Source organism: Anolis sagrei, chromosome 2 (genome assembly GCF_037176765.1).
Source record: "Anolis sagrei isolate rAnoSag1 chromosome 2, rAnoSag1.mat, whole genome shotgun sequence".
Classification (NCBI taxonomy): Eukaryota; Metazoa; Chordata; class Lepidosauria; order Squamata; family Dactyloidae; genus Anolis; species Anolis sagrei.
The window spans coordinates 112,525,930-112,552,519 of NC_090022.1; the positions used below are offsets into that span (position 1 = coordinate 112,525,930).

At 40.7% G+C, this 26,590-nt stretch overlaps 1 protein-coding gene across 6 annotated transcripts in view; it reads left to right on the forward strand.

Annotated features, from left to right (window-relative positions):
• Positions 1–26,501, forward strand: part of EVI5L (ecotropic viral integration site 5 like) — a 66,112-nt gene extending 39,611 nt beyond the window's left edge. For 4 of the 6 annotated variants that reach the window (XM_060764907.2, XM_060764906.2, XM_067463756.1 and 1 more), the window contains 8 exons: positions 3,358–3,498; positions 4,537–4,665; positions 6,465–6,605; positions 8,119–8,277; positions 9,557–9,703; positions 10,130–10,225; positions 11,769–11,939; positions 18,777–26,501. In XM_060764907.2, coding sequence (XP_060620890.1) covers positions 3,358–3,498; positions 4,537–4,665; positions 6,465–6,605; positions 8,119–8,277; positions 9,557–9,703; positions 10,130–10,225; positions 11,769–11,939; positions 18,777–19,088 — 1,296 coding nt within the window. In that variant the 3' untranslated portion in view covers positions 19,089–26,501. The remainder of the gene's footprint in view (positions 1–3,357; positions 3,499–4,536; positions 4,666–6,464; positions 6,606–8,118; positions 8,278–9,556; positions 9,704–10,129; positions 10,226–11,768; positions 11,940–18,776) is intronic. The other 2 variants (XM_060764908.2, XM_067463757.1) reach the window with 1 other exon arrangement.
• Positions 26,502–26,590: the final 89 nt, after the last annotated feature.

Sequence of the window (26,590 nt, forward strand, 5' to 3'; positions counted from 1 at the left end):
ATTTATGATCTGAGTTGGAAGAGGCTGACTCGCGGCCGGAGCCACGGGTGGGCAATTATCTGTCACTCTCAGGAGAGTGATTGTTTCACAACATTGCTTCCACAGCAATAATTGTTGAATTGTCCCCTGGGGTTTTTCATGAAAGGTTTGACCAATTTTGATCCAATCTGATGGGATCAATGAACCTCCTTCTGGGTACCATAAACAATGATACCTGATTTCTCTAAGTAAATCTTCTACCTGGCCCTGATTTACTTCAAAATACCCTGCCTGTCTTAACAACCTGTACAGTTCTTGTGCATGCCGCAGCTGCGAAACTGACATACTTAATCCCATAACTTACGATTTGTGGGAGTGAGAAAACTCACTGAAGGTGCGCACCTTGTAGCTATTCCAGCGGTAAGCATGGGATGCCTGGATCTTATCACGTCGTCGGTCACCAGATGTTGAAACGAGATAATGACCAGGCGGGAGGCAGGGTGTAGAGGTGAATGATGATGACCTTTTATTGTTGTCTAAGCAATGCTTATATAGGTTTTGGTGCTCTTCAGCAAAGTCTGCATAGCAACAGTGGAGGATTACATAACTGCCAAGCGATTGGTTAGACTCTTAAGGGTGAGGTAATCTACAGGTGAGGTCAGCTACAGGCGATGTCATCCTTCCTGTCTTCAAGGGTAATGTCCATACATGGTCAGTGGGGTAGGAACAGTGTATGTATCTGGGGAGTATGGCCTGTCTTTAGTCCTATGTCATGATGTCCTGTATACTTGGCCAAAATGGTGTGAAGCATTAGTGTCAGGGGTCTGAAATCCACCATGTCCACATGGAGGTATGGCGTGCCAATCCCTCTGTGGTACATAGCCATTTCTGTACCTCTGTATTGGGGACACAATGGTGTCTCTCTTGCATAAGGGACATAATAATGTCATCACTCCTTTACATCACTCCTTCATTTATTGCTGCAAATTATTTAAATAACCTCTGATTTATATTTGTAACCAAAAAAGAGCTATCAAGAGCAAAATGTGGCTAGGTATTACTCTCATCATTAGCATTCTCCTAATCAATGTTCTGTCCTGGCATTGATTTTCTGTGACTTTGTGGGATTTCTTTGGATGTGTTCCTTTTATGTACAACGAGGACACACTATGTTATGTTTTTAGGTGCTAACAAAAGAAGAAAGAATATCTCAATGAATTAAATTTTTAACAAAATAGCATAATAGCTGATGCACTTGAAGCCAGAAGTCTTCAATCTTGTCTCTTTTGCCTTTTCCATCTCAGGCATGAGGAATACTAAAACACTGTGTTCTGTTTCATGGTGGAATCTTATTGAGTTCAGAGGTCTAAGTATTGTACCGTGAGGCTTATTACAAATTGGTCGTCTCCTGGGGTCTCTTGTGTAGTCATAATGCCAAAGTGGGCTTAAGAGAATAATACACCCACCATGGACCTTACTATGCTCAGATTTCACCCTCACAAATATGCAACCGCTGTATGTGTATATGTGCCCTCTTGTCATTTGTCAATCCCATGAACTTTATAGGGTTTTCTTTAAATAAAGAATACTCAGAGTTGCTTTTGCCAGTTTCTTCTTCTGAAATATAGCTTACAGCCCCATGTGTTCATTTGTGGTCTTTCATCCAGTTATTATCCTTGGCTGACCCTGCTTATCTTCCAAGATCAGATGGGATCTGGTGCCTTTATGGTATATAGCAGTGGTTCCCAACTTTTATTTTGACCAGGGACCACTCCCAACATTAGTACCAAAAGGGTTACAAGTAAGTTTTTGGTCAACTTTAGATTCAGTTTGTTTGTTTGGGGTGCTGATTCAGAAAACTGCATTGGATAAACCACATCAGCTCTAGTTTGTGATACAGAACATATGTCATCCAGTAGTCACCATCTGCTCATCTGCAGAAAACCATATTTAATAATCTAGAGCTGACATGGTAGTTGTAATATTTTGTGGGCAGTCAGCCTCTCCCCTCCTGACATCCCTGTTGCCTTGGCACTATAAGAGGCTTTGCAAGACCAGTTGCTCTAGTTGCTGTGTGCTTTCAAGGCAACTGTGCAGTAATGGTGAGGCCGCTGATCATATTTTTATTCTTGCGGACCACTGGTGGTCTACAGACCACAGGTTAAGAACCACTGGTATATAGGCATACAAACCTGTTACTTTAATGTTAGCTCGATTTCTTTGAGGAAGTAGACTGAAATCTGTGAAAACTCATACCAAAATAAAACAGTTTCAAATGAACTGCTAGATTCTTTACCCACTCCCTGTTTTCTTTTGACCCATTGCAGAAACACATGCAGGAAGTCTTTTGTACTTTTGTTTACAAACACCTCCTTGCATCAAGGCAGGGATCCTGTGGCTTTCCAGATTTCTTTGAACCTCAGCCTAGCTGACAGTCACAGCTGATGGAAGTTGGAGTCCTGCAAACATCATGAGGCTACAGTCTCTCCTCCAGGCCTGCACAACCTGTGGCCCTCTAGATGTTTTGTACTTCAGCTCCCAGAATTCTTGACCATTGGACAGTGTGGCCAGGGCTTTTGCGAGTTGGAGGCCCAAACACCTGGAGGGCCACAGGTTGTGCTGGCCTTCACCTCAATTACACAGAGGATAGTGACAGAGTGGCAGTGAATCCACTCTACTTTTCAATCTGAACTTTAAAGCAGCTGTCTCAGTTTTGGGGGAAGAGTTTAGCTGCTTGGGTAGCACCTTTGAAGTGAGTTTAAACTAAAATGTGGAGCAGATTTAGTACCCTACTATCACTGAGACAGAACTGTTCCATTCAGGACATGGTTTGATAAGGAGAAGGATATTAGCTAAGCCTTCTAAGATACTGGGGAACAATTCCAATTATATGCCTTATGATACAGTTTTTCTCTTTTTCACAAGTAGTTTTAGAAGACTGAATTGCCCCTTACCCAGGCTTCAAGTTTAAAAATAATTGGTAAATCGAGTGGTAAAGTCAACTTACATAGCTTACCCTTTTGTCATTAGCAACAGAGCAGGGGTTTGGTAGGTCCCAGTGATGAAGATGTCTCTTCCTTGGGTTGCCTGAGTGAGAGGTGGAGAGGGTTCCTGAATAGAAAAGAACATTTCAGCAGGTGTTGTTTGTTGCATGGTTGTATGAGAAGCAACACCTGCTGAGATTCTCTCTAGTGGAATAATCATTACAGGTACAGCAGCTCTCTAATTTACAGTCTGGCAACCCTAACTGTTAAGGATTTCACTTACTAGCATGAAATAATTATTTTGTTGCAATGCCTTGTCCTTCACGTATCATAGAAAAGTTTCATGTCGATTCACTGCTTTTCAGAAAATAGCTTCTAGTCTCTTCCCTTTTAGGGCCAAGTTACCCGAGCACAGGAAGCCGAGGAGAACTACATCATCAAGCGAGAGTTGGCTGTTGTGAGGCAGCAGTGCTGCTTAGCAACAGAGAACTTACAGAAAGCCCAAAGCACTATTCGGCAGCTGCAGGAACAACAGGTAAGCATGTGGTGTCACACATGAAATCACAAAGCTGAGGGAAAGTTGCCAGTTACATGATTTTGTTTGGGTAGTGGTTTTCTATGAGACCAGGCCAAGTAAAGGCCAACAAAGGACAAATAAAAAGGCCTTCCCACTATTTTTTTAAAAAAATAATTCAAATTCTTTGTGTGGTTGTTTGAATTTTTACATGGCAGTCTAGACCAGGCTTTACCAAGATGATGCCCTTTTAACTCACACATCATCATGGCATTTGTGATCCACCATTCTCATTGTTTGGGATGGGGTCCCACAACTGCCATCTGCCTTAGCAGAGCCTATGGTTGGAGCTGGGAGTTGTAGTCCAGGAACATGTAAAGTGCTACATAATTTCCACCCTTCTCTAAAGAAAGAATACCACTGTATACACTATATAAACATATTTTATATAAACTATACACATTATACAAACTATATATACACATATGGGTACACTATATAAACATATTCATGGTGTGTTTACAGCCTCTTTTGAAAGATGAAATTACAGCTAATGTAAGAAATTTGTCTCAATTTTCTTTTTGAAAAAATGCAGTGATGGTAGAAATTCCACATTATTTCTGTTGCATTTTTCTTAAATCAGATTTAAAAACACCACCAGGCATTGAGAGACTGCTCAATGTCATATCTACTTGAGTGCTCCCTTCTATATTTAATCTTTCCATTCATTCCAGAACTGTTTTTTGTTGAGTGCTTTTCAATCTATGGTGACACTATCTGTGGGTTTTATGGTCAGGATTTGTTCAGAAGGGTTTGCCTTCCTCTGAGGTTGAAAGGGTGTGACTTGCCAAGGATATCCAGTGGGTTTTCATCCAGTGGATTTCTGTGGCTGAGCAGGAATTGTAATCCTAGTTTTCTAGTTCAAATCAGCTACAACATACTGGCTGTCAGTAAAAGTTGTAGATACAATAAAAAGTGTGAAGACAGTATTCTATACTTCATAATTTATGGATGACTACAATGGCTTGGAATTGTACTGATTTAGCAATGTTCGTGCAGGGAAATCCTCGCCACTCTGAGGAATTTGTGACTCACCTGGAAACTGAGTTGGAGCAATCACGCCTGAGGGAATCTGAAACTCTGAGTGCATTGAAAGAGATGCAGGACAAAGTACTGGATATGGAGAAGGTACACTTGCTGCCAGGATTGGTGTGGAAGTATGCATGCATGCTTTAGTAACTTAAGCTAGCAAAGCTTCACTGACTTCTCAAAGAAGTTTGTTAACTTAGCATCTTTTATGTGAATGAAGACTGCAGTACTGAAAACAACTGTTTCCCATTAAAGGTTTAATTATGCCTTCGGATCGGTATTTAAGCACATGCAATTGTGTGGGTTGAGATGGATTTCCACCATCAACTCTTCCCTACAGCAAGCATCCCAATATCTGAAAATGATGCATAGAGAATTGAGGGGCAGGACCAGATGGGTCAGACTATGGTGCTGGGGGGTGAAGAAAGGTCACAAAAAACCAGACAGAGGTTGCATTCTTTGCGGATCTGCTCCATCCATAGCAGGTAGATCCTGGGTCCATCCCATGGTCTTACCAATAATATTAAAGCATTATATGTATTCATACATTCACCTGAAGAAACTCTCAGAACAAATGTTCTCCATAAAAAAGATGATGTTAAACAATACACTTTGAAGGATTTTTTTTTTCTTTCGTTGAAATGAGGGAACACAGTGAGCTCAAGCCTTGCTAGTATGTGCTTTATTTAAAGAAGTTCAATCAGAATTCACTGATACATTCAGTGTATCGCTTGCCTCTGTAATGGCATAGGATCCAAGGCAGATTAACATATACCATAATTTTAAGTTTTTTATTGTATAACACATAGAAACATACAATCTTTGAAATTAACATTCAAATTACCAGTATTTCCCCCAATCCCCCCACCACCACAATCCCCCCCCCCCCCCCCCGGAACAGTTAAGTACTTTTGCTGTGTTTATTACAATTGTTCAATCGTGAGAATAGTCTTATTTAACACTGTATATTTATCCTGCAAATGAGACCCTTCTGTTTTGCTTCCTATGTCCTTCTGCTTTGACCCGTTGTATAGTAACTTTCCTTTCGCTGATATAATCTTGGAGAAGGCTAGATATTTATACCAAGTTTTTATATCCCATTTCTTGTGGTCCTTCCAGCCCAGAGCCACTGAGGCTTTGATTGCCTCTATCATGTGTTTTATTATTTCCTCACTTTCTTTATATTCCCCTTTACTTTCCAATTTCTGGGTGAAAAATTGAGACTTATATACCATAATTTAAAACATTCTAAAGTTGAAGCCAAGAGCTGTTATGTGGTGTTTTATGTATTCTAAATAGGTTTTTAATGGTTTTAACTATTTATTTTTAAATAGTTATTGGTTTAATTCTGTTTTATTGTTTATAGGCCTTAGGTTTTATTTTGTATTTTGTATTGTTTTTTGCTGCTTTGAGTCCCAGTTAAGAGAAAAAAGTGGCACATTAATAATAATAATAATAATAATAATAGCTAAAATTCGAATAATAAAAATCTTTTTAAAAGTTAGACAAGCACAACTATTAAAACACTGCTAGAGAACTGTTATATTTCAAACACAGTGAAGAAAAAAAATTAAAAGTACAAGATGCCACATTGAAATACTTTTCTGCCATATCCAATTAACAGACAAAGACCTGCCTAAATGTAAAAGCCTTCTGAAAGAAAGGGAGCAGAAAGTGGTCCAGCCATGCCTCCTGTGGGAAAGGATTCCATACCCTGGGAACAGCCACCTAGAAGGCCCTTTGCCAGACTCCCACCAGAGGAGTCTGTGAGGATGGTGGAACAGAGAGATGGGCCAAGCCCATATGGGAGAATATAGTTATTCAGATAATCTGGACCAAAGGCATGAGAGTGAGTCCAAATCCTTAAGTCAACTTTCTGACTTCCCTTCCCTTTGCAGAAGAACAGCTTGCTGCCCGATGAAAACAACGTGGCACGCCTGCAGGAAGAACTGAAGGCGATGAAGGTGCGGGAGTCTGAGGCCATGAAATCCTTCAGGGAACTCCAGCAGCAGGTCAAGGAACTCAATGACAACTGGCAGGCAAGTTCCACCAGAGCGGCTGCTCATTTTGTAGCTGCCTACTTCCTCATTGAGACTGCTCTGGATTTTCACCCCTTTCACAGCATGCGGCATTGCTAAACCTTTTTTTATAGAAAGCAACAGGGGCTGGATGTTTAAAGTGCACAGTACTAGTATCAAAGGAACAAAGTTTTTAAAATAAAAGTTTGTTAAGCACAAAAATATTTATAATACATTAATAAAACTTTATTTATATACTGTCCTATCTCCCTGAAGAGACTAGGGATATTGAACAACAAAGTCAGCAAACATTCAAAAGAAAAACACATAGACAAATAACCATCCCAGCCAAAACTCTAGAAGATCTATATTTAAACCAAAAATAAGAGTCATTATAACATGTAACATTTACAATTCTATATTAATCCATAGTATAACAGGTTGCTCCTTCTTATTCTGTGTCTTCAAGTCATTTCTGAGTTATAGCAGCCCCATGTCAAACCTATTATGGAGTTTTTTTGACAAGATTTTTTCAGAAGAGGTTTGCAACTGGGGGCTGAGAGAATATGACTTGCCCTATGTCCTACAGTGTACTTCCTTGGCTGAGCAGAGATTTGAACCCTAGCTTTCCAAAGCCCAGTGCAACAACCAAACTACTACATCATGCCGGCTCCTCTTATTACATGTTAGGGAACAATACACTGGATAACACATAAATTTTAGCCCTGTTTCTGAGTATATTTGACTTGAGTCCAAAATGGAACCAATTTTCCCCTATCAGCTCTAGTTTTTGAGATACAGAACATATGCCGTATACCAGTGCCATCTGCTTATGCATGGAAAATCATTATAATCATATTTAAGAAACTAGAGCTGATTTGGTCTATCCAGTGCAGTTTTCTAAATCAGATCTCCAAATAACTCCAGGAACATGCTTAAAAACCAAGACACCAAGGGAATCTTTAATGGTTGGGCTGTCTAATCAGCATCCTGTCAAGGTAAACCTTTCAAAAATATGTCAATTGTGTATAAAGTCACATACAAAGTGTATAAATTTTGATGGGTCTGAAAATACATATGAATGTATTTATAAAAGTAATTTACAAACCGATAGCAGAAATATATGAATTTAGTGTTGAAAATCTGAGTAGTATTTCACTTCAGAGATTCCTCCATGCCTATACATATCACTGTAAAATGGGCAAAAACAAGGCCCATCTTTACAAATCTGTAAATATGAAACTTTAAAACAATGCTCTTGCAAACGATTGCTGATGTAATGGAAAAGTTGTTCCATCAAATTGATTTTTACAGGAATTCTAATACTTTATTATTGTTTTGCGTGTTCCCTATTTTCCGAGAAGCATCAGTAGTGAGCCCCTTTGGAAACAAGAAATTCTTCAGATTAGTTTCCAGTTTGATGCTTTCTGGACAGTGCTTCAGTAGTATCTTGACCTGTTCTGTTGTGTCTATACCTTGCATTGATCAGTCCCAATCAGACTTGTGGATTATCATTCTGGCTTCCCTAATCTAGGCCCATCTGAGTCGGACAGGTGGGAGATGGAAAGACTCACCTCGCAAGAACACCATGAATGACCTCCAGGATGAACTGATGAGCCTCCGTCTCCGTGAGACGCAAGCTCAGGCTGAGGTCCGAGAACTGCGCCAGAGGGTGGTGGAGCTTGAAACACAGGCAAGTGAATATTGGTTAATAGATGTGTTCCTCTAGAGCAGGGGTCGGGAACCTTTGGCCCTCCAGGTGTGGTGGACTTCAACTCCCACAATTCCTTGAGGCTCGGCATTCGCCCCAAAGGCTTACCTTGGCCCAACGAGGTTTGTTTGGCTCTTTTTCATGGAGGACGGGCAGCAAAGGGGGAGAGACGAGCGTAACGTAGCTGTGCAGATGGCGAGGAAGGATGCGGAGCCCACAGACTGGCCTCGGAGGGAGAGAGCGGGCGGAAACCCCTGCGGGCAACGCGCCTCCTCGCCGCTTCGGCCCTTAGCAACCGCCCCGCATGGACCCCCTCCCTAGCAATGACGCCGGCTGAGTGACGTCGTTCAGAGCTTGTCGGGGGAAAAGGGAAGGCGAAGGCTGGAGGGAAAGGGCTCTGCGCTGTTTACAGAGACAGGGAATATTGTTGTCCTCTTGGACAAAATGGGGGGGGGGGGGATGTCACACTTATACAGAGGGGCATGGCCAGGCCCTGTAGTGTCCTGCCATGCATTTTGGGGGAGAGGGGCACAAGAAAGTTCTGTGGCACTAGAAATAGCCTTGCTAGTAACATGTGACCTGCAGTTCAAAGTGGCTATAGCTAGGGAGGGGGTCCATGCGGGGCGGTTGCTAAGGGCCGAAGTGGCGAGGAGGCGCGTTGCCCGCAGGGGTTTCCGCCCGCTCTCTCCCTCCGAGGCCAGTCTGTGGGCTCCGCATCCTTCCTCGCCATCTGCACAGCTACGTTACGCTCGTCTCTCCCCCTTTGCTGCCCGTCCTCCATGAAAAAGAGCCAAACAAACCTTGTTGGGCCAAGGTAAGCCTTTGGGGCGAATGCTGAACCTCAAGGAATTGTGGGAGTCGAAGTCCACCACACCTGGAGGGCCGAAGGTTCCCGACCCCTGCTCTAGAGCTTCAGTGGAAATGCCTTAAGAAATTGTTCTTTTTACTCTTTTTTTCTTACAATTTGAAGCTTCTTTGAGTTCTAGCCACCTGAAATATAATGTTGCTTCTTTTCATAACTTCTGTTGAATGAAATGGGTGACATTTTGAAGCAATGGAAGAGAACTGTGTGTTTGTATTTAAGGGAAGGGTTTTCAGAATTTCAGTGCATTCATTTTTTGATCTGCAGCTCCCAGAATCCTCCAAGCAGCTTGTACACTAAATTGTCCAGCCTCTCAGGGTGAAGTACACAGAGACATGTTTTTTGTGTTTGAGCTTAAAAATGCCAAGTTGTCATGTTGCCTTTGTCCCTGTTTTCCAGGATCAGATCCACAGCAATCACCTAAACCGGATGGAGCAGGAGTGTGCTGGGCTGCATGAAAAGGTACAATACCTCACTGCCCAAAACAAGGGACTGCAGACCCAGCTAAGTGAGACCAAACGCAAGCATGCTGAATCCGAATGCAAGGTGAGGTCTAGTGTGGGGCCATACAGTGGCCATATGGTACTTTGACCTGTCTTATACATGGCATGAATTTTTCTTACTGAATTACTGCTCAGAAGAGAAGCAATCAAAACGGAAACTGTTTCCAGACCTATAAGGCTTATTCTTGTTGTCTGAAAGAGTGTTTCTTTGACCCATTAGAATTGTTATATGGCAATTTGCTTTTTTTTTTTCAGAAGATGGAATCTTCAATTCCAGAAATCTTTGGCTTTAGCACTCTGGCCCTGGGCATTTTTTGCAATTTAATGGTTCTTCTTGGGGATTCTGACATTTTCAGGTGTCATAAGGAGGTGTCAGTGATGTGTTGTGGTTGTGTCTGGTTCCCACCTTTGACTGGTCTTGCTTGGGCTCTTCTGAGTTGCCGCCATTGATACTGATTTTGTGTCACAGAGCAAAGAAGAGGTGATGGCTGCGCGACTGCGAGAAGCTGACAGCATGGCTGCTGTGGCAGAAATGCGGCAACGGATCGCTGAGCTGGAGATCCAGGTGAGGGACAAAGGAAGGTTAACTGACCTGCTTTCGGTCCAAGGCAGCATTTTGTCCCAAGAGTAGTTTATCAGAATCCTTTATATCAGTTAAAAATGTGTAATGTGTAGTTACACATTTGTCAGAGTTACATATTCACAATCTGTATGTAGCCCATAGTTTAGGCACTGTAAAACAGATTGGAGGAACTGGGCTGGGATTTACTGCATACCATCACAGTTACAGGGATTATGCATCTATAAATCACATACAGGATAGTGATCTCTGTTTTTCTCATAATTTGAAATAGTACTCTGTGGACTTAAAATTAACAGTGAAAACACGTATATTTAAAGAATTATTGATAATATTCTTTTATTTCTATTTTTAGAGTATTCTAAATTGAGATATGAATTATTCATATAAAGAACATGAAGATACTCAGAAAAAGAATATGAAACATGAAAACTGACATAATGGCTCTTTAGGACATTAAATTTCTACCATCCCCTTGGTGTCATAATTAATGTTGACTTTTTAAATCATGTTCTATAAGAATAACTTGTTCCCAAACTAAATGTTTAATATCTCTTCTCCCACTTCAACTCACTGCATTTTAAGTGTAGCTTGATATTGTGCCACAGGTCTCTGTACCATGCCCCAGCCTCATACCACTGGGGAGGCGAGCAATGTTGTAACATGCTATCATGCATTAGTGTCTCATATTACCCCCCAGATACTCACAAAAGTGAGGAATAGAGCCAAGAGGAATGAGAGTGTGTTTCCTCTCATTGTGCATGGAGCTCCCTTTAGTACTGATGCTCCTGGGCAGTTGGAACCCTTCACCCTCCCCATCTTCTATTTTGTTAGCATCAACTATTGTTGAATTTTTTAAAAACAAAAATGCATTTTTTTTCATCACCCTACCATTATACTTTCCCCTTTGATTTACTTGCTTATGCATCTAATTTCAAAATAGACTCCTAGCAGTCAACCTCTCTGGGGGATATGGAGTTTTAGTTATTATTTTGGATGATCAAAACACTTTTTAAACCTCCTTTTTTGAGAGTCCTAAGAGAGTTTTTAAAATAGCGCTGGAAAGCTGTTCCTAATGCTTTCTAGTAACCTATTTACTTTTATTACAGGCCTTTGGCTTAATCCCCTTAGTAATAAAATAGTTCTTAAAAACTCAGAAATTTCTTGGTTGGTACAGTTGGTTGAGCTTAAGCACTCAAGACTTTTTTGAAGATCAGGAATTCAAATCACACATATAGTAGCAATCTGTGGAGAACCACCAGTAGCACTACCTTTCTGCAGTGGTGTGAATGTTTGCTCCTGTGATGCCAGAGACTTTGCTGCTGGCTGTAGTGCTGCTGGAAGGGTTTGCCCTGTCTGACACATTTTAGTGAAGAGCCAGACGAAATGTCCCAAATAGCTACCAGGCAGCAGCAACGGGGTGGGCGGGAGTGATATTGGCAGAAGATCTCTCAGAGGCATCAATTTTATAATACTTTTAATCAAGCATAAGACTTTAAAATCCCTTTCCTTTTCTTTCCTTATCTAGAGGGAAGAAGGAATGATCCAGGGTCAGCTAAACAATTCTGACTCCTCCCAGTACATCCGTGAACTGAAGGATCAGATTGATGAGCTCAAGGCAGAGGTGAGCCCAAGTTGGTGCAAGAAAGAAGAGAAATCTGTGAATGAGCCAGGTTGTGTGGCTTCAGATAGCTTATTGGTAGGTATCTCAGATATCCCGGTTAGCTCCATATCAAGCTATCTATTTTGGTTTAAGTAGCTTGCAGAACTACCGTTTTTCTTCTGGTCAGAGGCTAACTTTAATGTGCATGACTCCCAGGTTTGCAGCATGAAATACAATATGAATGGGTTCCTTAGTAGACAAGTTAAACACCAATAATCCACTTATAAAGATAACATAATGAATAAGTCCAACAAATAGGTAAATTGTGAAACTTAGACTGTTCAATTCACAGTAGTCACAAAATTAAGCAATATGAAATAAGTTCTGTACAGTCTTTTAGTGATGTCGTTGTATGTTCATGAATCAGCCTCCCACGACCGGTTTCGGCCTTTACTTTAGGCCTTCTTCGGGTGGTCTGTAATTTTACATACATAAATACATTTTACAATTGTATAGGTTGAACATAATGAAATAGAATGCATTTAGAAATACTTACAAAGTTCAGTCTTTTACATATGTTCTCATAAGAGATACTTAAGTTTTTTTGCAATGGGATCTAGGTAAAAGGAACAAATTGTGGCTATTAACATTTAAACGTTACATATATCAAAATAAATGTTTTACCAATATATTTCACCAAATAGGTGTATACTCACAAGATACTCTGCTTCTAAGTTTGATTCTAATTGCGAGTATGAACAGGATCTGGGGGTTTCCCCTATTTAAAGAGGAAAATGCACATCAGATGTAGAGGAGACAGAGAAGTTAATTAAAGGCTCATTTAAAGTTATAGGTGTGTAGGAAGTCACCACTAGATGGCGTTGTGAGTAATGTACTCCCCAGGGATGTGTAGTATACAAGGGATAATACAAAAAATCTCAAGGTTATATATAGCAACTGTATGAATTGTATTCATTAAGACCGTGTGGGTGTTCCGTCCGTAATCTGAAGATCCAATATGTTTCCCTTTGTAGGAGTTTAATGTTAAAGTCCATGTGTTTGGATTGTGTGACTACTTCTAATATGTGGTATTTAAAAGATTCAGGATTGTGCCGTAGATCATCAAAATGTTTATACAGTATGGAGTCTCTGGAATTAGTTCTAATTTTGCTCCGGTGTTCTATAATCCTAGATTTCACTTCTCGACGAGTTTGACCAACGTACATCAGATTGCATTCACAAATAATCATATAGATAACTCCTTTAGTTGTGCATGTAGCAAAATGGGAGAATTTAATTTTCAATGGTGGGTGTTGGTGTGTAAAAAATTTTGTCTCCACCAATTGGTTACACACTGAGCAATGGTGGCACCGATAATTGCCAATCAGATTTGATTTCATGGTCCGAACATTATGTGTTAAATCTGAATGTACCAAAAAATCCCCGATGCTCTTGGTTCTTTTATATGCTATTAATGGGGGTCTTTCACAGCCCGGGATGTCCCTTATTAGGTTCCAGTATTTTTTAATTGTTCTGATGGCTAAACTGGACATATTAGTGAGAGTAAGTGGCCATATTAATCTTTCTACTCTAGGTCTAGTCTTGTTCTCTAGAAGTTTAGACCTGGGAATATTGGCTACTTTTAAATAAGATGATTGTATTATATGTTCAGGATAACCCCGGTTTCTAAACTGTCGTTTCGTTACCTCAATCTCCTGAGTGAAATCCTGTTGGGTCGAGGAGTTACGTTTAATCCTGAGCATCTGTGAAAACTGTAGATTATTTTTTAATGCCCAATGATGGTAGCTATTGTAGTGTAACAGAGAGTTTCTATCCGTGGTTTTACGGTGGTTTCTCACCCTCAATCGGTCGTTTTCTTTTATAATCATGACATCCAGGAAAACCAAGGATGTGGCACTGATGTTCCCTGTAAATTTGATATTGTGGTGTACTGTATTGATCCAGGATAATAATGTTTCTGCCTCATGATGTGAGTTTATAATGATGAAGATATCATCAATAAATCTGCAATATTTGATTATGCTATCCGCTACAGGGTTATATGCACGATTCAAAATTATATTGTTTTCCAAATTATCCATAAATACATTTGCTATTGAAGGTGCAACAGGGCTGCCCATGGCCACTCCTTGTATTTGAAAATAATATTTTTGGTCAAATTTAAAGAATTTTTTTTCGAGAATGATATCACGGAGGTCCAACAAAAAGAAAGTGGGAGGGTGACAGTTTGATCTCCTGTTCAGAGTAGACTCACATACTGTGCGTGCCTCTTCTATTGGAATGCTAGTGTATAATGAAGTTACATCTATAGACATCAGAACAGCATCTGTTGGAATCACCAAGGGTTCAATGATATTGATAAAGTGTTTAGTGTCCCTAACATAAGATGAAGTCTGTTTTACAAAGGGTTGTAAATGGTAATCCACAAATTTTGCTAATGGTTCTAGAATGGAGCCTGATCCTGATATGATAGGACGGCCCGGAACTGGCCTGATGTTCTTATGTATTTTCGGTAGAATATACAGTACAGGGGTTCTGGGCCATGGAGTGTGTACATACTTATACACATCCTCTGATATATATCCAAGCGACAGTCCTTCCATTGTCACTGTTTTTATAATAGATTGGATGTGATGTGTGGGATCCCGTTCTATATTAAGATAGTGTTCTCTTATTGATAATTGTCTGTGGATCTCATTCATATAATCAGTATGGTTCATTAACACTATGGCTCCACCCTTGTCAGCCGGCTTCCAAATGAGGTTTTTGTCATTGGCTAAACTACGAAGCGTGTTCCACTCACTGTTAGAAAAGTTTGTACTGTGTGTCCCTTTATTTTTTGTGAATGTGTGACAGAGTTCCTCACATATTGTTTTTTCAAAAACTCTAAGTCCTATATGGTCTGTGCTAGGAAAAAAGTTACTACGAGGTTTGAAGGTAGAAATAGTGCTGTTTATTGTGGTCCCAAAATGCTGTCTTAATCTGATGGTACGAAATAGCCTAGCTAATTCTATATGCATCTTAAATGGATTGTATTTGGGTTTAGGGACAAATGTTAGTCCTTTATTAATAACGTGCTTTTCCTGAGGGGTTAAAACTCTGTTGGATAAATTCACTATTAAGTTTTCCGTTTCACATTTGGAGCCTCTTGAAAAAAACGATTAGGTTTGTTTCTGATACGACCCGTACGTCTAGGTATGTGGCTGTTGTCCCTCCTGTATGAGGCCACACTATGTCCTGAACTATCCGACATAGAACCTGTGTCTTCTTCAGAAGTAAATTCACTAAACCTTACTTGTTTTCTGGAGTGGTAGTGTTTGGAGTATAGCCACTGGTAAACTTTGTTGTTCTTGTAATCATTTTCGTCCCTTTCAAACTTTTTCAGTTTAAAAGATCTAAGTTGTGTGGAAAATTCCTTGAGTTTATTTGTGAGGGTGTCCAAATCAATTTTAAATTGCATTTACAACCCTTTGTAAAACAGACTTCATCTTATGTTAGGGACACTAAACACTTTATCAATATCATTGAACCCTTGGTGATTCCAACAGATGCTGTTCTGATGTCTATAGATGTAACTTCATTATACACTAGCATTCCAATAGAAGAGGCACGCACAGTATGTGAGTCTACTCTGAACAGGAGATCATTCCTGCTTCTTGGCAGGGGGTTGGACTGGATGGCCCATGAGGTCTCTTCCAACTCTATGATTCTATTCTATGATTCTGTCACCCTCCCACTTTCTTTTTGTTGGACCTCCTTGATATCATTCTCGAAAAAAAATTTCTTTAAATTTGACCAAAAATATTATTTTCAAATACAAGGAGTGGCCATGGGCAGCCCTGTTGCACCTTCAATAGCAAATGTATTTATGGATAATTTGGAAAACAATATAATTCTGAATCGTGCATATAACCCTGTAGCGGATAGCATAATCAAATATTGCAGATTTATTGATGATATCTTCATCATTATAAACTCACATCATGAGGCAGAAACATTATTATCCTGGATCAATACAGTACACCACAATATCAAATTTACAGGGAACATCAGTGCCACATCCTTGGTTTTCCTGGATGTCATGATTATAAAAGAAAACGACCGATTGAGGGTGAGAAACCACCGTAAAACCACGGATAGAAACTCTCTGTTACACTACAATAGCTACCATCATTGGGCATTAAAAAATAATCTACAGTTTTCACAGATGCTCAGGATTAAACGTAACTCCTCGACCCAACAGGATTTCACTCAGGAGATTGAGGTAACGAAACGACAGTTTAGAAACCGGGGTTATCCTGAACATATAATACAATCATCTTATTTAAAAGTAGCCAATATTCCCAGGTCTAAACTTCTAGAGAACAAGACTAGACCTAGAGTAGAAAGATTAATATGGCCACTTACTCTCACTAATATGTCCAGTTTAGCCATCAGAACAATTAAAAAATACTGGAACCTAATAAGGGACATCCCGGGCTGTGAAAGACCCCCATTAATAGCATATAAAAGAACCAAGAGCATCGGGGATTTTTTGGTACATTCAGATTTAACACATAATGTTCGGACCATGAAATCAAATCTGATTGGCAATTATCGGTGCCACCATTGCTCAGTGTGTAACCAATTGGTGGAGACAAAATTTTTTACACACCAACACCCACCATTGAAAATTAAATTCTCCCATTTTGCTACATGCACAACTAAAGGAGTTATCTATATGATTATTTGTGAATGCAATCTGATGTACGTTGGTCAAACTCGTCGAGAAGTGAAATCTAGGATTATAGAACACCGGAGCAAAATTAGAACTAATTCCAGAGACTCCATACTGTATAAACATTTTGATGATCTACGGCACAATCCTGAATCTTTTAAATACCACATATTAGAAGTAGTCACACAATCCAAACACATGGACTTTAACATTAAACTCCTACAAAGGGAAACATATTGGATCTTCAGATTACGGACGGAACACCCACACGGTCTTAATGAATACAATTCATACAGTTGCTATATATAACCTTGAGATTTTTTGTATTATCCCTTGTATACTACACATCCCTGGGGAGTACATTACTCACAACGCCATCTAGTGGTGACTTCCTACACACCTATAACTTTAAATGAGCCTTTAATTAACTTCTCTGTCTCCTCTACATCTGATGTGCATTTTCCTCTTTAAATAGGGGAAACCCCCAGATCCTGTTCATACTCGCAATTAGAATCAAACTTAGAAGCAGAGTATCTTGTGAGTATACACCTATTTGGTGAAATATATTGGTAAAACATTTATTTTGATATATGTAACGTTTAAATGTTAATAGCCACAATTTGTTCCTTTTACCTAGATCCCATTGCAAAAAAACTTAAGTATCTCTTATGAGAACATATGTAAAAGACTGAACTTTGTAAGTATTTCTAAATGCATTCTATTTCATTATGTTCAACCTATACAATTGTAAAATGTATTTATGTATGTAAAATTACAGACCACCCGAAGAAGGCCTAAAGTAAAGGCCGAAACCGGTCGTGGGAGGCTGATTCATGAACATACAACGACATCACTAAAAGACTGTACAGAACTTATTTCATATTGCTTAATTTTGTGACTACTGTGAATTGAACAGTCTAAGTTTCACAATTTACCTATTTGTTGGACTTATTCATTATGTTATCTTTATAAGTGGATTATTGGTGTTTAACTTGCAGCATGAAATGCCATAATTGTGCCAACAAAGCACTACAGAGGAGATCTACATACTCGCAGAACCAGCTAATGTAGGAGATACCACAGTGATGAAAGCCCAATGTTCACATTATGTATTTAAAAGATTCCCTCTAGCTTGCTCTGAAAGTAACTGCTTGTCTCACACAATCCTGGCAATCTCTGAAGTAGAGCTGGAATAAGTTGCAACTCACAACACTCCCAGCCAGATAGCAATCACATTTTCTGGAGGATTCTGAGATTTGTGTCCAAAAAAGAATCTCTACCAAACTTGTTTGCAAAAAGTGGGATGATTATTACTAGATATCCTATTATGCCGTTTTTCTTTTGGCACCTCTTAGAGAACAGGAGGATATTTGTGTACACTTAGGCCAGGAGTCCCCAAACTAAGACCTGCGGGCTGGATGTGGCTTTCCAGGGTCATTTACCCAGCCCCTGCCCTAAACTTTAGACAGGGTCGAAGTCCTAAGTCTGAAATAACTTAAAAGCACACAACAACAAGAATCCTAATTAACTTGACTATCTCATTAGCCAAAAACAGACCCACAGTTGCAATTGAAATAACGGTAAGTTTATGTTGCTTAAAATTGTTCTTCATTTTACATGTTGTTTTGTTTTGTTCTTTCATGGGTTTTTTTCCCACTACAAATAAGATATGTGCAGTGTTCATACGAATTCACTCGTATTTATTTCAAACTGTAGTCTGGCCCCCCAACAGTTGGAGGGATAATGAACTGCCCCTCTGCTTTAAAAGTTTGGGAACCCTCTTGACATAGACAATTGTTTAGAGTGTTGTTTCTGATTTTTTTTTTATTACACACACCGTCCCTGGTGGGGGGAGGGAAGGGCAGAGCCTTAGTACATCTGAGCACGGTAGTTCCATAGGAGCTTTAGGAGCAGTATATATTACACAAAGGCATAGAAGAAGAAATTGTACTCTGTCAGCTGTGGGTGCTTTCTCTGCACTTGAATGGTCAGAGCAGTGTTTCTTAAACTCTGCTCCTCCAGGTGTTTTGGACTTCAGCTCCTAGAAATCCCAGCCAGTTTAGCAGCTGTTAGGAATTGTGGAGCTGAAGTCCAAAACATCTGGAGGAGCAGAGTTTGAGAAACATTGGGGTAGACGATACCTACAATGCTGAGTGCCAAGGCTGCCTTTAATACCTTTGTCTGTCTTCTTGTAGATCCGGCTGATGAAGGGCCAGAAGCCTTTTGAGGACTCTATGGGCTTTGATGGCATCCATATTGTGAGCCATCTGGCAGTGGACGATGACTCCCTGCATTCCTCAGACGAGGAGCTGCTAACCAGCCCCATGGTGGTGGGTGCCCTACAAGACGTCTTGTACCCTTTGTCTCCCCATAACACACACTTTCTACGGGGTGCTGAGAGCTCTGGCAAGGAGAGTGATGGCACTACAGATAGTGATCCAGATGACCCTGCCTCTGCCACCGAGCCTAATGGCGAGATCATCTTTGCTGAAGCCCTGGGCAAATGAGGAGAGGTTGCTACCCCATGTCGACTAGGAAGGCACTTGGTCTTCTGCCCAGCCTGTACTGAGGGGCCAGGGCCAGAGACAGACCATGCGAGATGCAACTGAGCATTCCCTGCCCAGTGAGTACTATGCCCCTATCTGGGGATGGCGCAGGGGAAAGGCAGAGCTCTACAGCAGGCCTGCATTACCTGGAACATCTCTATTGACTTGATTGTTGTCTGCACTGCCTTTTGCTCCAAGCTCTGTGGTCACTGGTAGTTGAAATCCAAACCCTCGTATTAGCTTCATTCACATTTCCCCACCCCGCCCTATTGCCACAGCTTTTTAAATTTTCTCCCACACACAGGTTTGCACACTCAAGAACTGTGAAGGGACAACAGAACCAAGCAGTCCACTGGTTCCATCAAAGGCACTCCAGTAGAATGAATCTCAGTCTCCTTGCACTAGGAGAGATGAGAAGGGCCAGTCTTCCCTTTGTTTATATGTGTCCCTTCCCCTACTGATATCCATACAGAAGAGAAAATCAAATGCCACAACACTTGCTTGTTGTTTTCAGACTAGGGGAAGGACAGGAAAGAGAGTGTGTAGAGGGTGCTTCTGAAGAAGAGGTTGCGTTCTAGAGAGAAAATTATATTTTTGTTCCTGCATATATTATTTATTTATACTGTGTAATTGCCAAACCTCCTCTCCTTGAGAAGCCTTGGCATAAAGCTTTAAGTTAATGATCGTGAGGGCTTTTCTGGAGCAGCCAGAACTGCTTATGTAGCTAAAAACACAGCATTTTTTTCTATTTAACTGTGCTGTGGTAAGGGAAATGTTTTGTGTTACCTTCTGTGGCTCATTTTGCCTGCAGCTGTTGTGCTGTAATCGTAACAGGAGATTTAGGTGCTGTCTTACTCCCCACGGTAAACAGCAGTTCCTCAAGGATTCCTTGCCTGGAATTGTGTGGAATGGTGCTGTATTTTTCCACAACTCCACCTTTATGGCTGTCTCTTCAAACACTGGTCCTGGGAAAATTCAGATCAGTACCTGATTTGCTTCAGGTAGGTGACAGTCCTTCAAAACACCTGGCAAATATATATTATTTAGGAAAGAAAGCTGAGTTAGTAAACTCCTCCCATGACTCACTAGGTCAGAATAACTGGCTTAATTTTAAAGTATAAGAGAATGCAAGTTGAGAAATGCTTTTTTGTTGATAAGCAAAGTTAGCATGTGGAAGAGATGGGAATTACAGGGCTGCAAAGATTTGTGATCCCCCAAAGATTTTTTTAAAATTTGTATACCCAGACTTGTATGTGAAGCTGTCCATGAAGCATACATGAGGCTCCCAGCTCCAGCTTTGCCTGCTAACATTAATGGGGTTGGAGTTGCAGTGGAGAATTGGCAAGTACTTCATCTCTTGTCCCAGTCAAATGGCTACTCAACTTCCCTCTAGTGCTCTTATGGTAACCAGAAAACTAGTTACAATACCTTGCAATGTTATACAATGTTATGTATTACTAGTACAGTACATAACATTGCCCCTAGAAATGCCACTTGCAGCAATAACCTTGCCCCCCCCCCTCCTTCTTCTTCTTCTTTTTCTTAATTGGTGTGAGGTCGGGGAGTTGGGAAGAAGAGGAAAAATGTTCCTTTCTCAATGACACCACTTTGTCACTTGGTTATCATGAAGATTTCTGACACAGGATGAATTGAGAGTTCCTAATTCACAACTAGTCATTCTGATTAAATAATATTTTAAAGGGACTGTCCCATGGTCCCCAGCATAATGGGGATGAGTACTACTTGAATGTCTGGATTACAGGGTGACCTCTGGCACCCATTATTACACCCTCCCTCTCAGCTCCACCATCTGGGGGAAAAGGGAGCAAGGCTTAGCAGCATGTGTTATCGCTAAACTGTCTCAACTAGATGTGATCTGCAGTTGGCATTCATAGTCCTTCTCTTCTTTCTGAGGTTCAAGGCTGTTAGTTTCACTGCACCCCATCCCCCTTATCTGATGGAGCCACAGTTTAAAACTAGCAAAGTCCATTTCACATAAGATGGTCCTTAAGGCCTTAAGCCCAGTGCTTAAGGCCAAGGTTCTGATCCCTACTAAACAACAGACTAGGGCATGACAGCTTTACAGAAAGTCACTTGGGTACATGTACAGTATTGTCATAATCTTTTCATTGAAGATGGGGAGATCTCAAAACTGTCCTGGAGATACGTAGCCTTGCAAAGTATCGAAAAAAATATGATTGCTGCCGGGTAATGAAGACTAAGTAGCGTTAGGAGTGATTCTGTGAGTAAGGAATGTGGAATCCTGCATATATGGGTCATAACATTGGGGATCCCACGAAAGTGGGAGGCAGTTTCATTAGGCAAGCTCTGGTTAAATAGGACCTCCTTTGCCATAGAATCTATGGACTAGATCCTGAATTTGGAGGTTGACTGTTTCTGCTTTCAGGGAAGGAAGGGTGTTTCTTGTTATGGACTGACTTTCTTTTCATCCATCATTCAATACTCTTTCAAACACTGTGCTGTTATTAACAAGTATGCCTTCTGGTTTGACCTAATTTCTAAATCCTGCAACATTATGAATTAACAGTATTCTGCATCAGGCACACAATCCTTTCTGAAAATGGTCTCCTTGGCATGGGTTTACAATATATTTGGTACCTTATGAAGGAGTAGCTCCTTGAATTTTCTAAGTATTCTTGTGTGTTATCCATGCAACAAGCTATGCTGGCTGCTCTCAGCTCCCATGTTGTAGTGAAATTAAATTAGCATTGGCTAAATCAGGTAGGCAAACATGCACCGGCCCAGTACACCTCATCGGTGGTCCTGAAGTTATAATATTATGTATTTATATAAATAGACCTGGGGAAAGGCTCCAGTTTGGTATAACCTTGGATATTTTAATAGATGTATTCTGTACATACATGCTACACTGTATTGCCAAATTCCTGTAAATTTTCTTTTGTCATTTTTCAGTCTCCCTTCTGACATCAGCAACATAGTGTGTGGTCCAAACAGGGGTTCAGCCTGCGCTCTTGCATTGATCTGCTCATGTTGTTGGTCTGCTGGTGTTGCTGCTATTTTTCTTTTTCTCTTGCTGCCTCTCCCCCCACCCCTTGCCTCCTTGCTAGCAGTGGGCAAATTCGTTGTGTTGGATGGCCTGTGAAACTGTTTGCCAATTTGTGCAAAATTCCTAGCTGTTACTTGTTTATGTAGTGCTACTTGAACACTTGCTGCCTCCAGGATTCCAAGCTGGGAAGAGCTTTAATCAGCACTAATTCCGAAGTAACCCCTTTGGAGGTCCCAGGAGTCAATGGGAGAAAACCAGCCTCATTGAGACAAAAATCCCAAATCCAACCCTTAGCCTGTTTTGGTCAGTGTTCCAGGTGCTTGTTTTCAATGTGAAAGTCATTTAATTTTGAGTTTGGCTTCTTCTGGCGACATCTGTATGAAGTAGAGCTTGTAACAGTTCACCTCTTTTATTATATTCTACTACAGTTATTTATTCCCATTATTAACATTTTGACACAGCATTTGAAACTATGGCTATAAAACGATGTGATTTATTATGATTGGTGGTTGCCACAAACCCCAGCTATGCTTCTATAAGTGCAGTGTTGGCAGACCACCAAACTTGGCATATGGTCTAAATTTGTGTTTTCACCCCAAGGACTCTGATTTTTGCTGCTTCCCAGCTGAGAATATTTGTTTATATCTTTTTTTGAGCACTGACTGAATGAGATAAAACCATGTGGTAAAAATCTGGATAACATGCAATAAAACTTTAAAACACTAATTTATTCCTAATTGAAACCTAATCAATTCCTCCCAAACATGGAAGAAGCAAAGGTATCAAAGGACTGAATGGGAGATGGCAGCAATTGTCATTCTGCTGCTAAAGAGCACAAGACATTCATCTGATTCAAGATGGCATTTTCAGTCCCCTCCTGCTGTGCTTGGCTAAATGGTAGTCAGTGAGAATGCCCAGCGAAGTGAACACAACTGCAAGTATTCCATAGTGAGGCTGATTTACTTTCTCATGCAGACCTACCCTTTGGTTTTTGACAGATAATCTGTTCATACGGAGATAATATCCCTTCCGAAATGATGTTCTCAAAATTCTAATCTGTCCAAGGACTTGCTTTAGTTGTAATGATTGACTAAAGTGGTAACCCCGCTTGGAATCAAGCTACCGTATTTACTCAATTCTGATGCTCACCTTTTTGACTAAATTACCTTCTCTAAATTAGGGTGCACATTAGATTTGCATAATATAGTAAATACTTTTTTGGATTTCAGGGTTTTGAAACTTGAGGTGTGCATTAGATTTGATGGTGCCTTAGACTTCCGTAAATACGGGCATATCTTTTTGTCTAATATTTGCCCTCTGAATGACCATAATTCCATTGCTATTTCCATGTAAAATAGGACTCCCCAATGTGTTGACTTACCACACAAGACTGAATTCTTGTGTTACTTCTTTGTGGACTTTGACTGCTGTCCAGAACCGGTTCAGTAAGTCTCCTCTCCTTTACACTAATCAAGATTCAAGCCAATGTCTGCGTTCTGCATATTATCTACACAAAGCTTCTGCCTTGCCATGCATGGCTGGGGCCAGCCTGTCTGGTTCCATGCCACTCTTCCTGGGCATTATTCTTTTTGATCTGTATCATGAGGATAGTTTTCTGCCTAGCCAGAGTCCCTTTTTAGCAGGCGTTTCTCTGAACTGTCATGTCAAACTCTCTGTCATCCCTCTCTGCTGGCCTCCTTTTATTATTTTAAGCATGACTCTTGGCGCAAAATATTGTAAAGGATTGTGTACTTTCTTTTCTAGGCATAATGGCTTTTGTGAGCTTTCTTTCCATGCATTTCCCTTTGCAGCTACTCCTGAGTATTTCCAACTGAAGGTGCCAAATACTTTAGCCTTTTCAGTGTTGTGCAGTATTGGACAACAAATGTGTCCAGGAAGACTGGAGCCAGGTGAGAGAGGCAGGGAAATGTACCTCCCCATGCAGACATCTCTCTGGTGCCTATCTGTTTCTGCCCAACTGTGGATTTGCACAGACCCCTTCTTTATTTTATTTTTTTAAACCCTTTTTGGCTACTCATGTGGCCTTCCAGTATTCTCAAAAGCACTGGGTTATCAGACCCTCTCTATGCTCCATGGCAGGCTGCTCATTCCTACCAGGGGAAAAAAGTAGGCTGGAACAGACATTTGTGTGTGACCCCAGCCTGTTCACTTAGACAGGATAGGCTGGAGAAGATGCTGGTGTGTGACTTTGAAAGCTGTGTACGGGGTTCAACTTGCACTTTAATAGTATTTCTTTCCCTTCCTCATAGAGGGAAAGTAATATGGTTTTCATGTTTACCCAGCATTAGCAATGCACCCTCTGCTATCATTCTGGCTTTGATACTAGGCTTCAAGTCATTTCCTAGCTTGAACTCAGCCTTCTCATGTGCCACAATATCTCTTTCTGTAGAAGCAGGAGAGACTACATTTACTACTGTGAATAACTTCGGGTGACAACCTGTTAACGACGCTAGCCAAGACCATGCCAGCCCCCGACATAGGATGTAAAGACATTATCTGCCAAGAGACAAAGTAGAATGGAAAGCATAATATACTGAGCTGTAGTCCTCAAGCCCTTGTTTTTAATCTTCCGTGAAAACAGTAATGATGAACGCAGACCTCCATATTTTAAAACCAGATGATGTCATTTCAAAGTACTACTACTATTCACCCCATAACTGGTCACTTCTGTTCTGAAGGGAACTTAGAAAAACTGCTCATGCCTTGCTAAGTCTGAACCAGGACATAGCTGGCCTTGGTTGGCACTGGTCTGTTGGCACTTTTGAAACACACTTTTGTCCCTATGAATCTTTGCAATAAAAACATTTCTTTACTATTGGGGGAGTATGTATTGCATCAAAACAATTGCCACTTTTAAAAAATAACGGGCTTCCTGGTACATGAAATGTATGATAAATAAGAGAACGAGATAGACTTCCTTGGGAAGCAAATCACTCCTCCAGCATTATTAAAGTTGTTGCCGTGAACAGGCAGTTGCAAAATAAGTGAAAACAGCACTGTGGGTACTCTAAAACTGTGCTGCTGGTCTTTCTTTAATGCTATTATATCCCTATCTTTTCACTGTTCGAAAGGTTGGTGTCCTTTTAAAAATCATGATGATGCTGGGGGGGGGGGGGGAGTGGAGACCTGATTTTTGTGGAAGCCAGAAGGATGATCTTGCTGAGGATTTGCTTCAGCAAAGGCATTGAAGGCATGCACTGTTGCTTCTCACTCTTCCTATAGGCTGAGGCTGTAATGATGGGAAGGAGATTTTGGTGATAATGACATTGGACAGGAATGCCATTGCAATGAAGGGCTTGAGGAAGAAGGGGGTTCACCTGGGAACAGGTTGGTGATTTAAGAGAAGGAAAAGTGAATTCAGACGAGATGAGTTTTGTTTAGACAGAGGTAGACAACAGTATTTTCTTCTACATCCTTTTTTACTTTGGGTTGAAAATATATCTGGAATTAAGTATGCTATAACTGCAAGAATGCCAAATTAAAGCCCATCTTAGGATAAAAGAAGCCCCCCTCTCTGGGATAGTAGACACATTCATGCATACTGTTCCACAAATTGGTACCAGTAGGGGTCAGATGTGCATCCAAGAGTTGTGGCAGATTTATTTCACTATGTCAGCTGGTTCCACTGTTTTTAGTTTGTGATTTTGAGGTGAATTTCAGGAATCACCACCCCAAAGTAAAAACCCTGAGTACTTTTATATGCACAACATGCCTGGAAATCCCAAAGCAACAATATAGTCATATGCATTTAAAAGTATAAAGAATTTTTACTGTTGGGGTGGTGGTTCCTGAAGTTCACCTCAAAATCACAGACCACTCAAGAACAGTGGAGCTAGCTGATGTAATTAGTGAAACAAATCTGCCACAATGCTTGGTTGCACCTCTGGGCTCTATTGGTGCCAACTTGTGGAGCAGGCTGCATGATAGGATATAAGATTTGGAGGATCAAGGTGGGGAGGGGGGATATGCCATGAATTGCCAAATTTGGCCTCTGTGGCAGAAGTGGACCTATTCCTATTTCATCTTTGTATATTAGTGTACCCCATAGTCTGTGCAGCTAGACCACTCACTGCTAATAAACAGCCATCTGCTTCTGTCCAGGAGGAACATGCAGGTTACACTGTGTTTGCTTTCCAGGTTGATATCTTGATCTCCTCACTGCCCCAACTGTTCCTGAAATCATGTATTTTCTGTAACTGTGTCCCCTTCTCTGCTCCTAGTAAGTTCCATTCTTTCTAGCCAATGCCCGTTTTAAAACAAATACTGTTGTATAAAATATCTGTAATTTCCAAAAACAAAATAAACTATTTACACTGTCTTAATAATTCTGTCACAGGGCTTGGACGGGTGGGGCCAGTTCAAATCACTGAGAGAAATGTGTTTGCCAACTCCAGGTTTGTGCCAGTATTTGCAG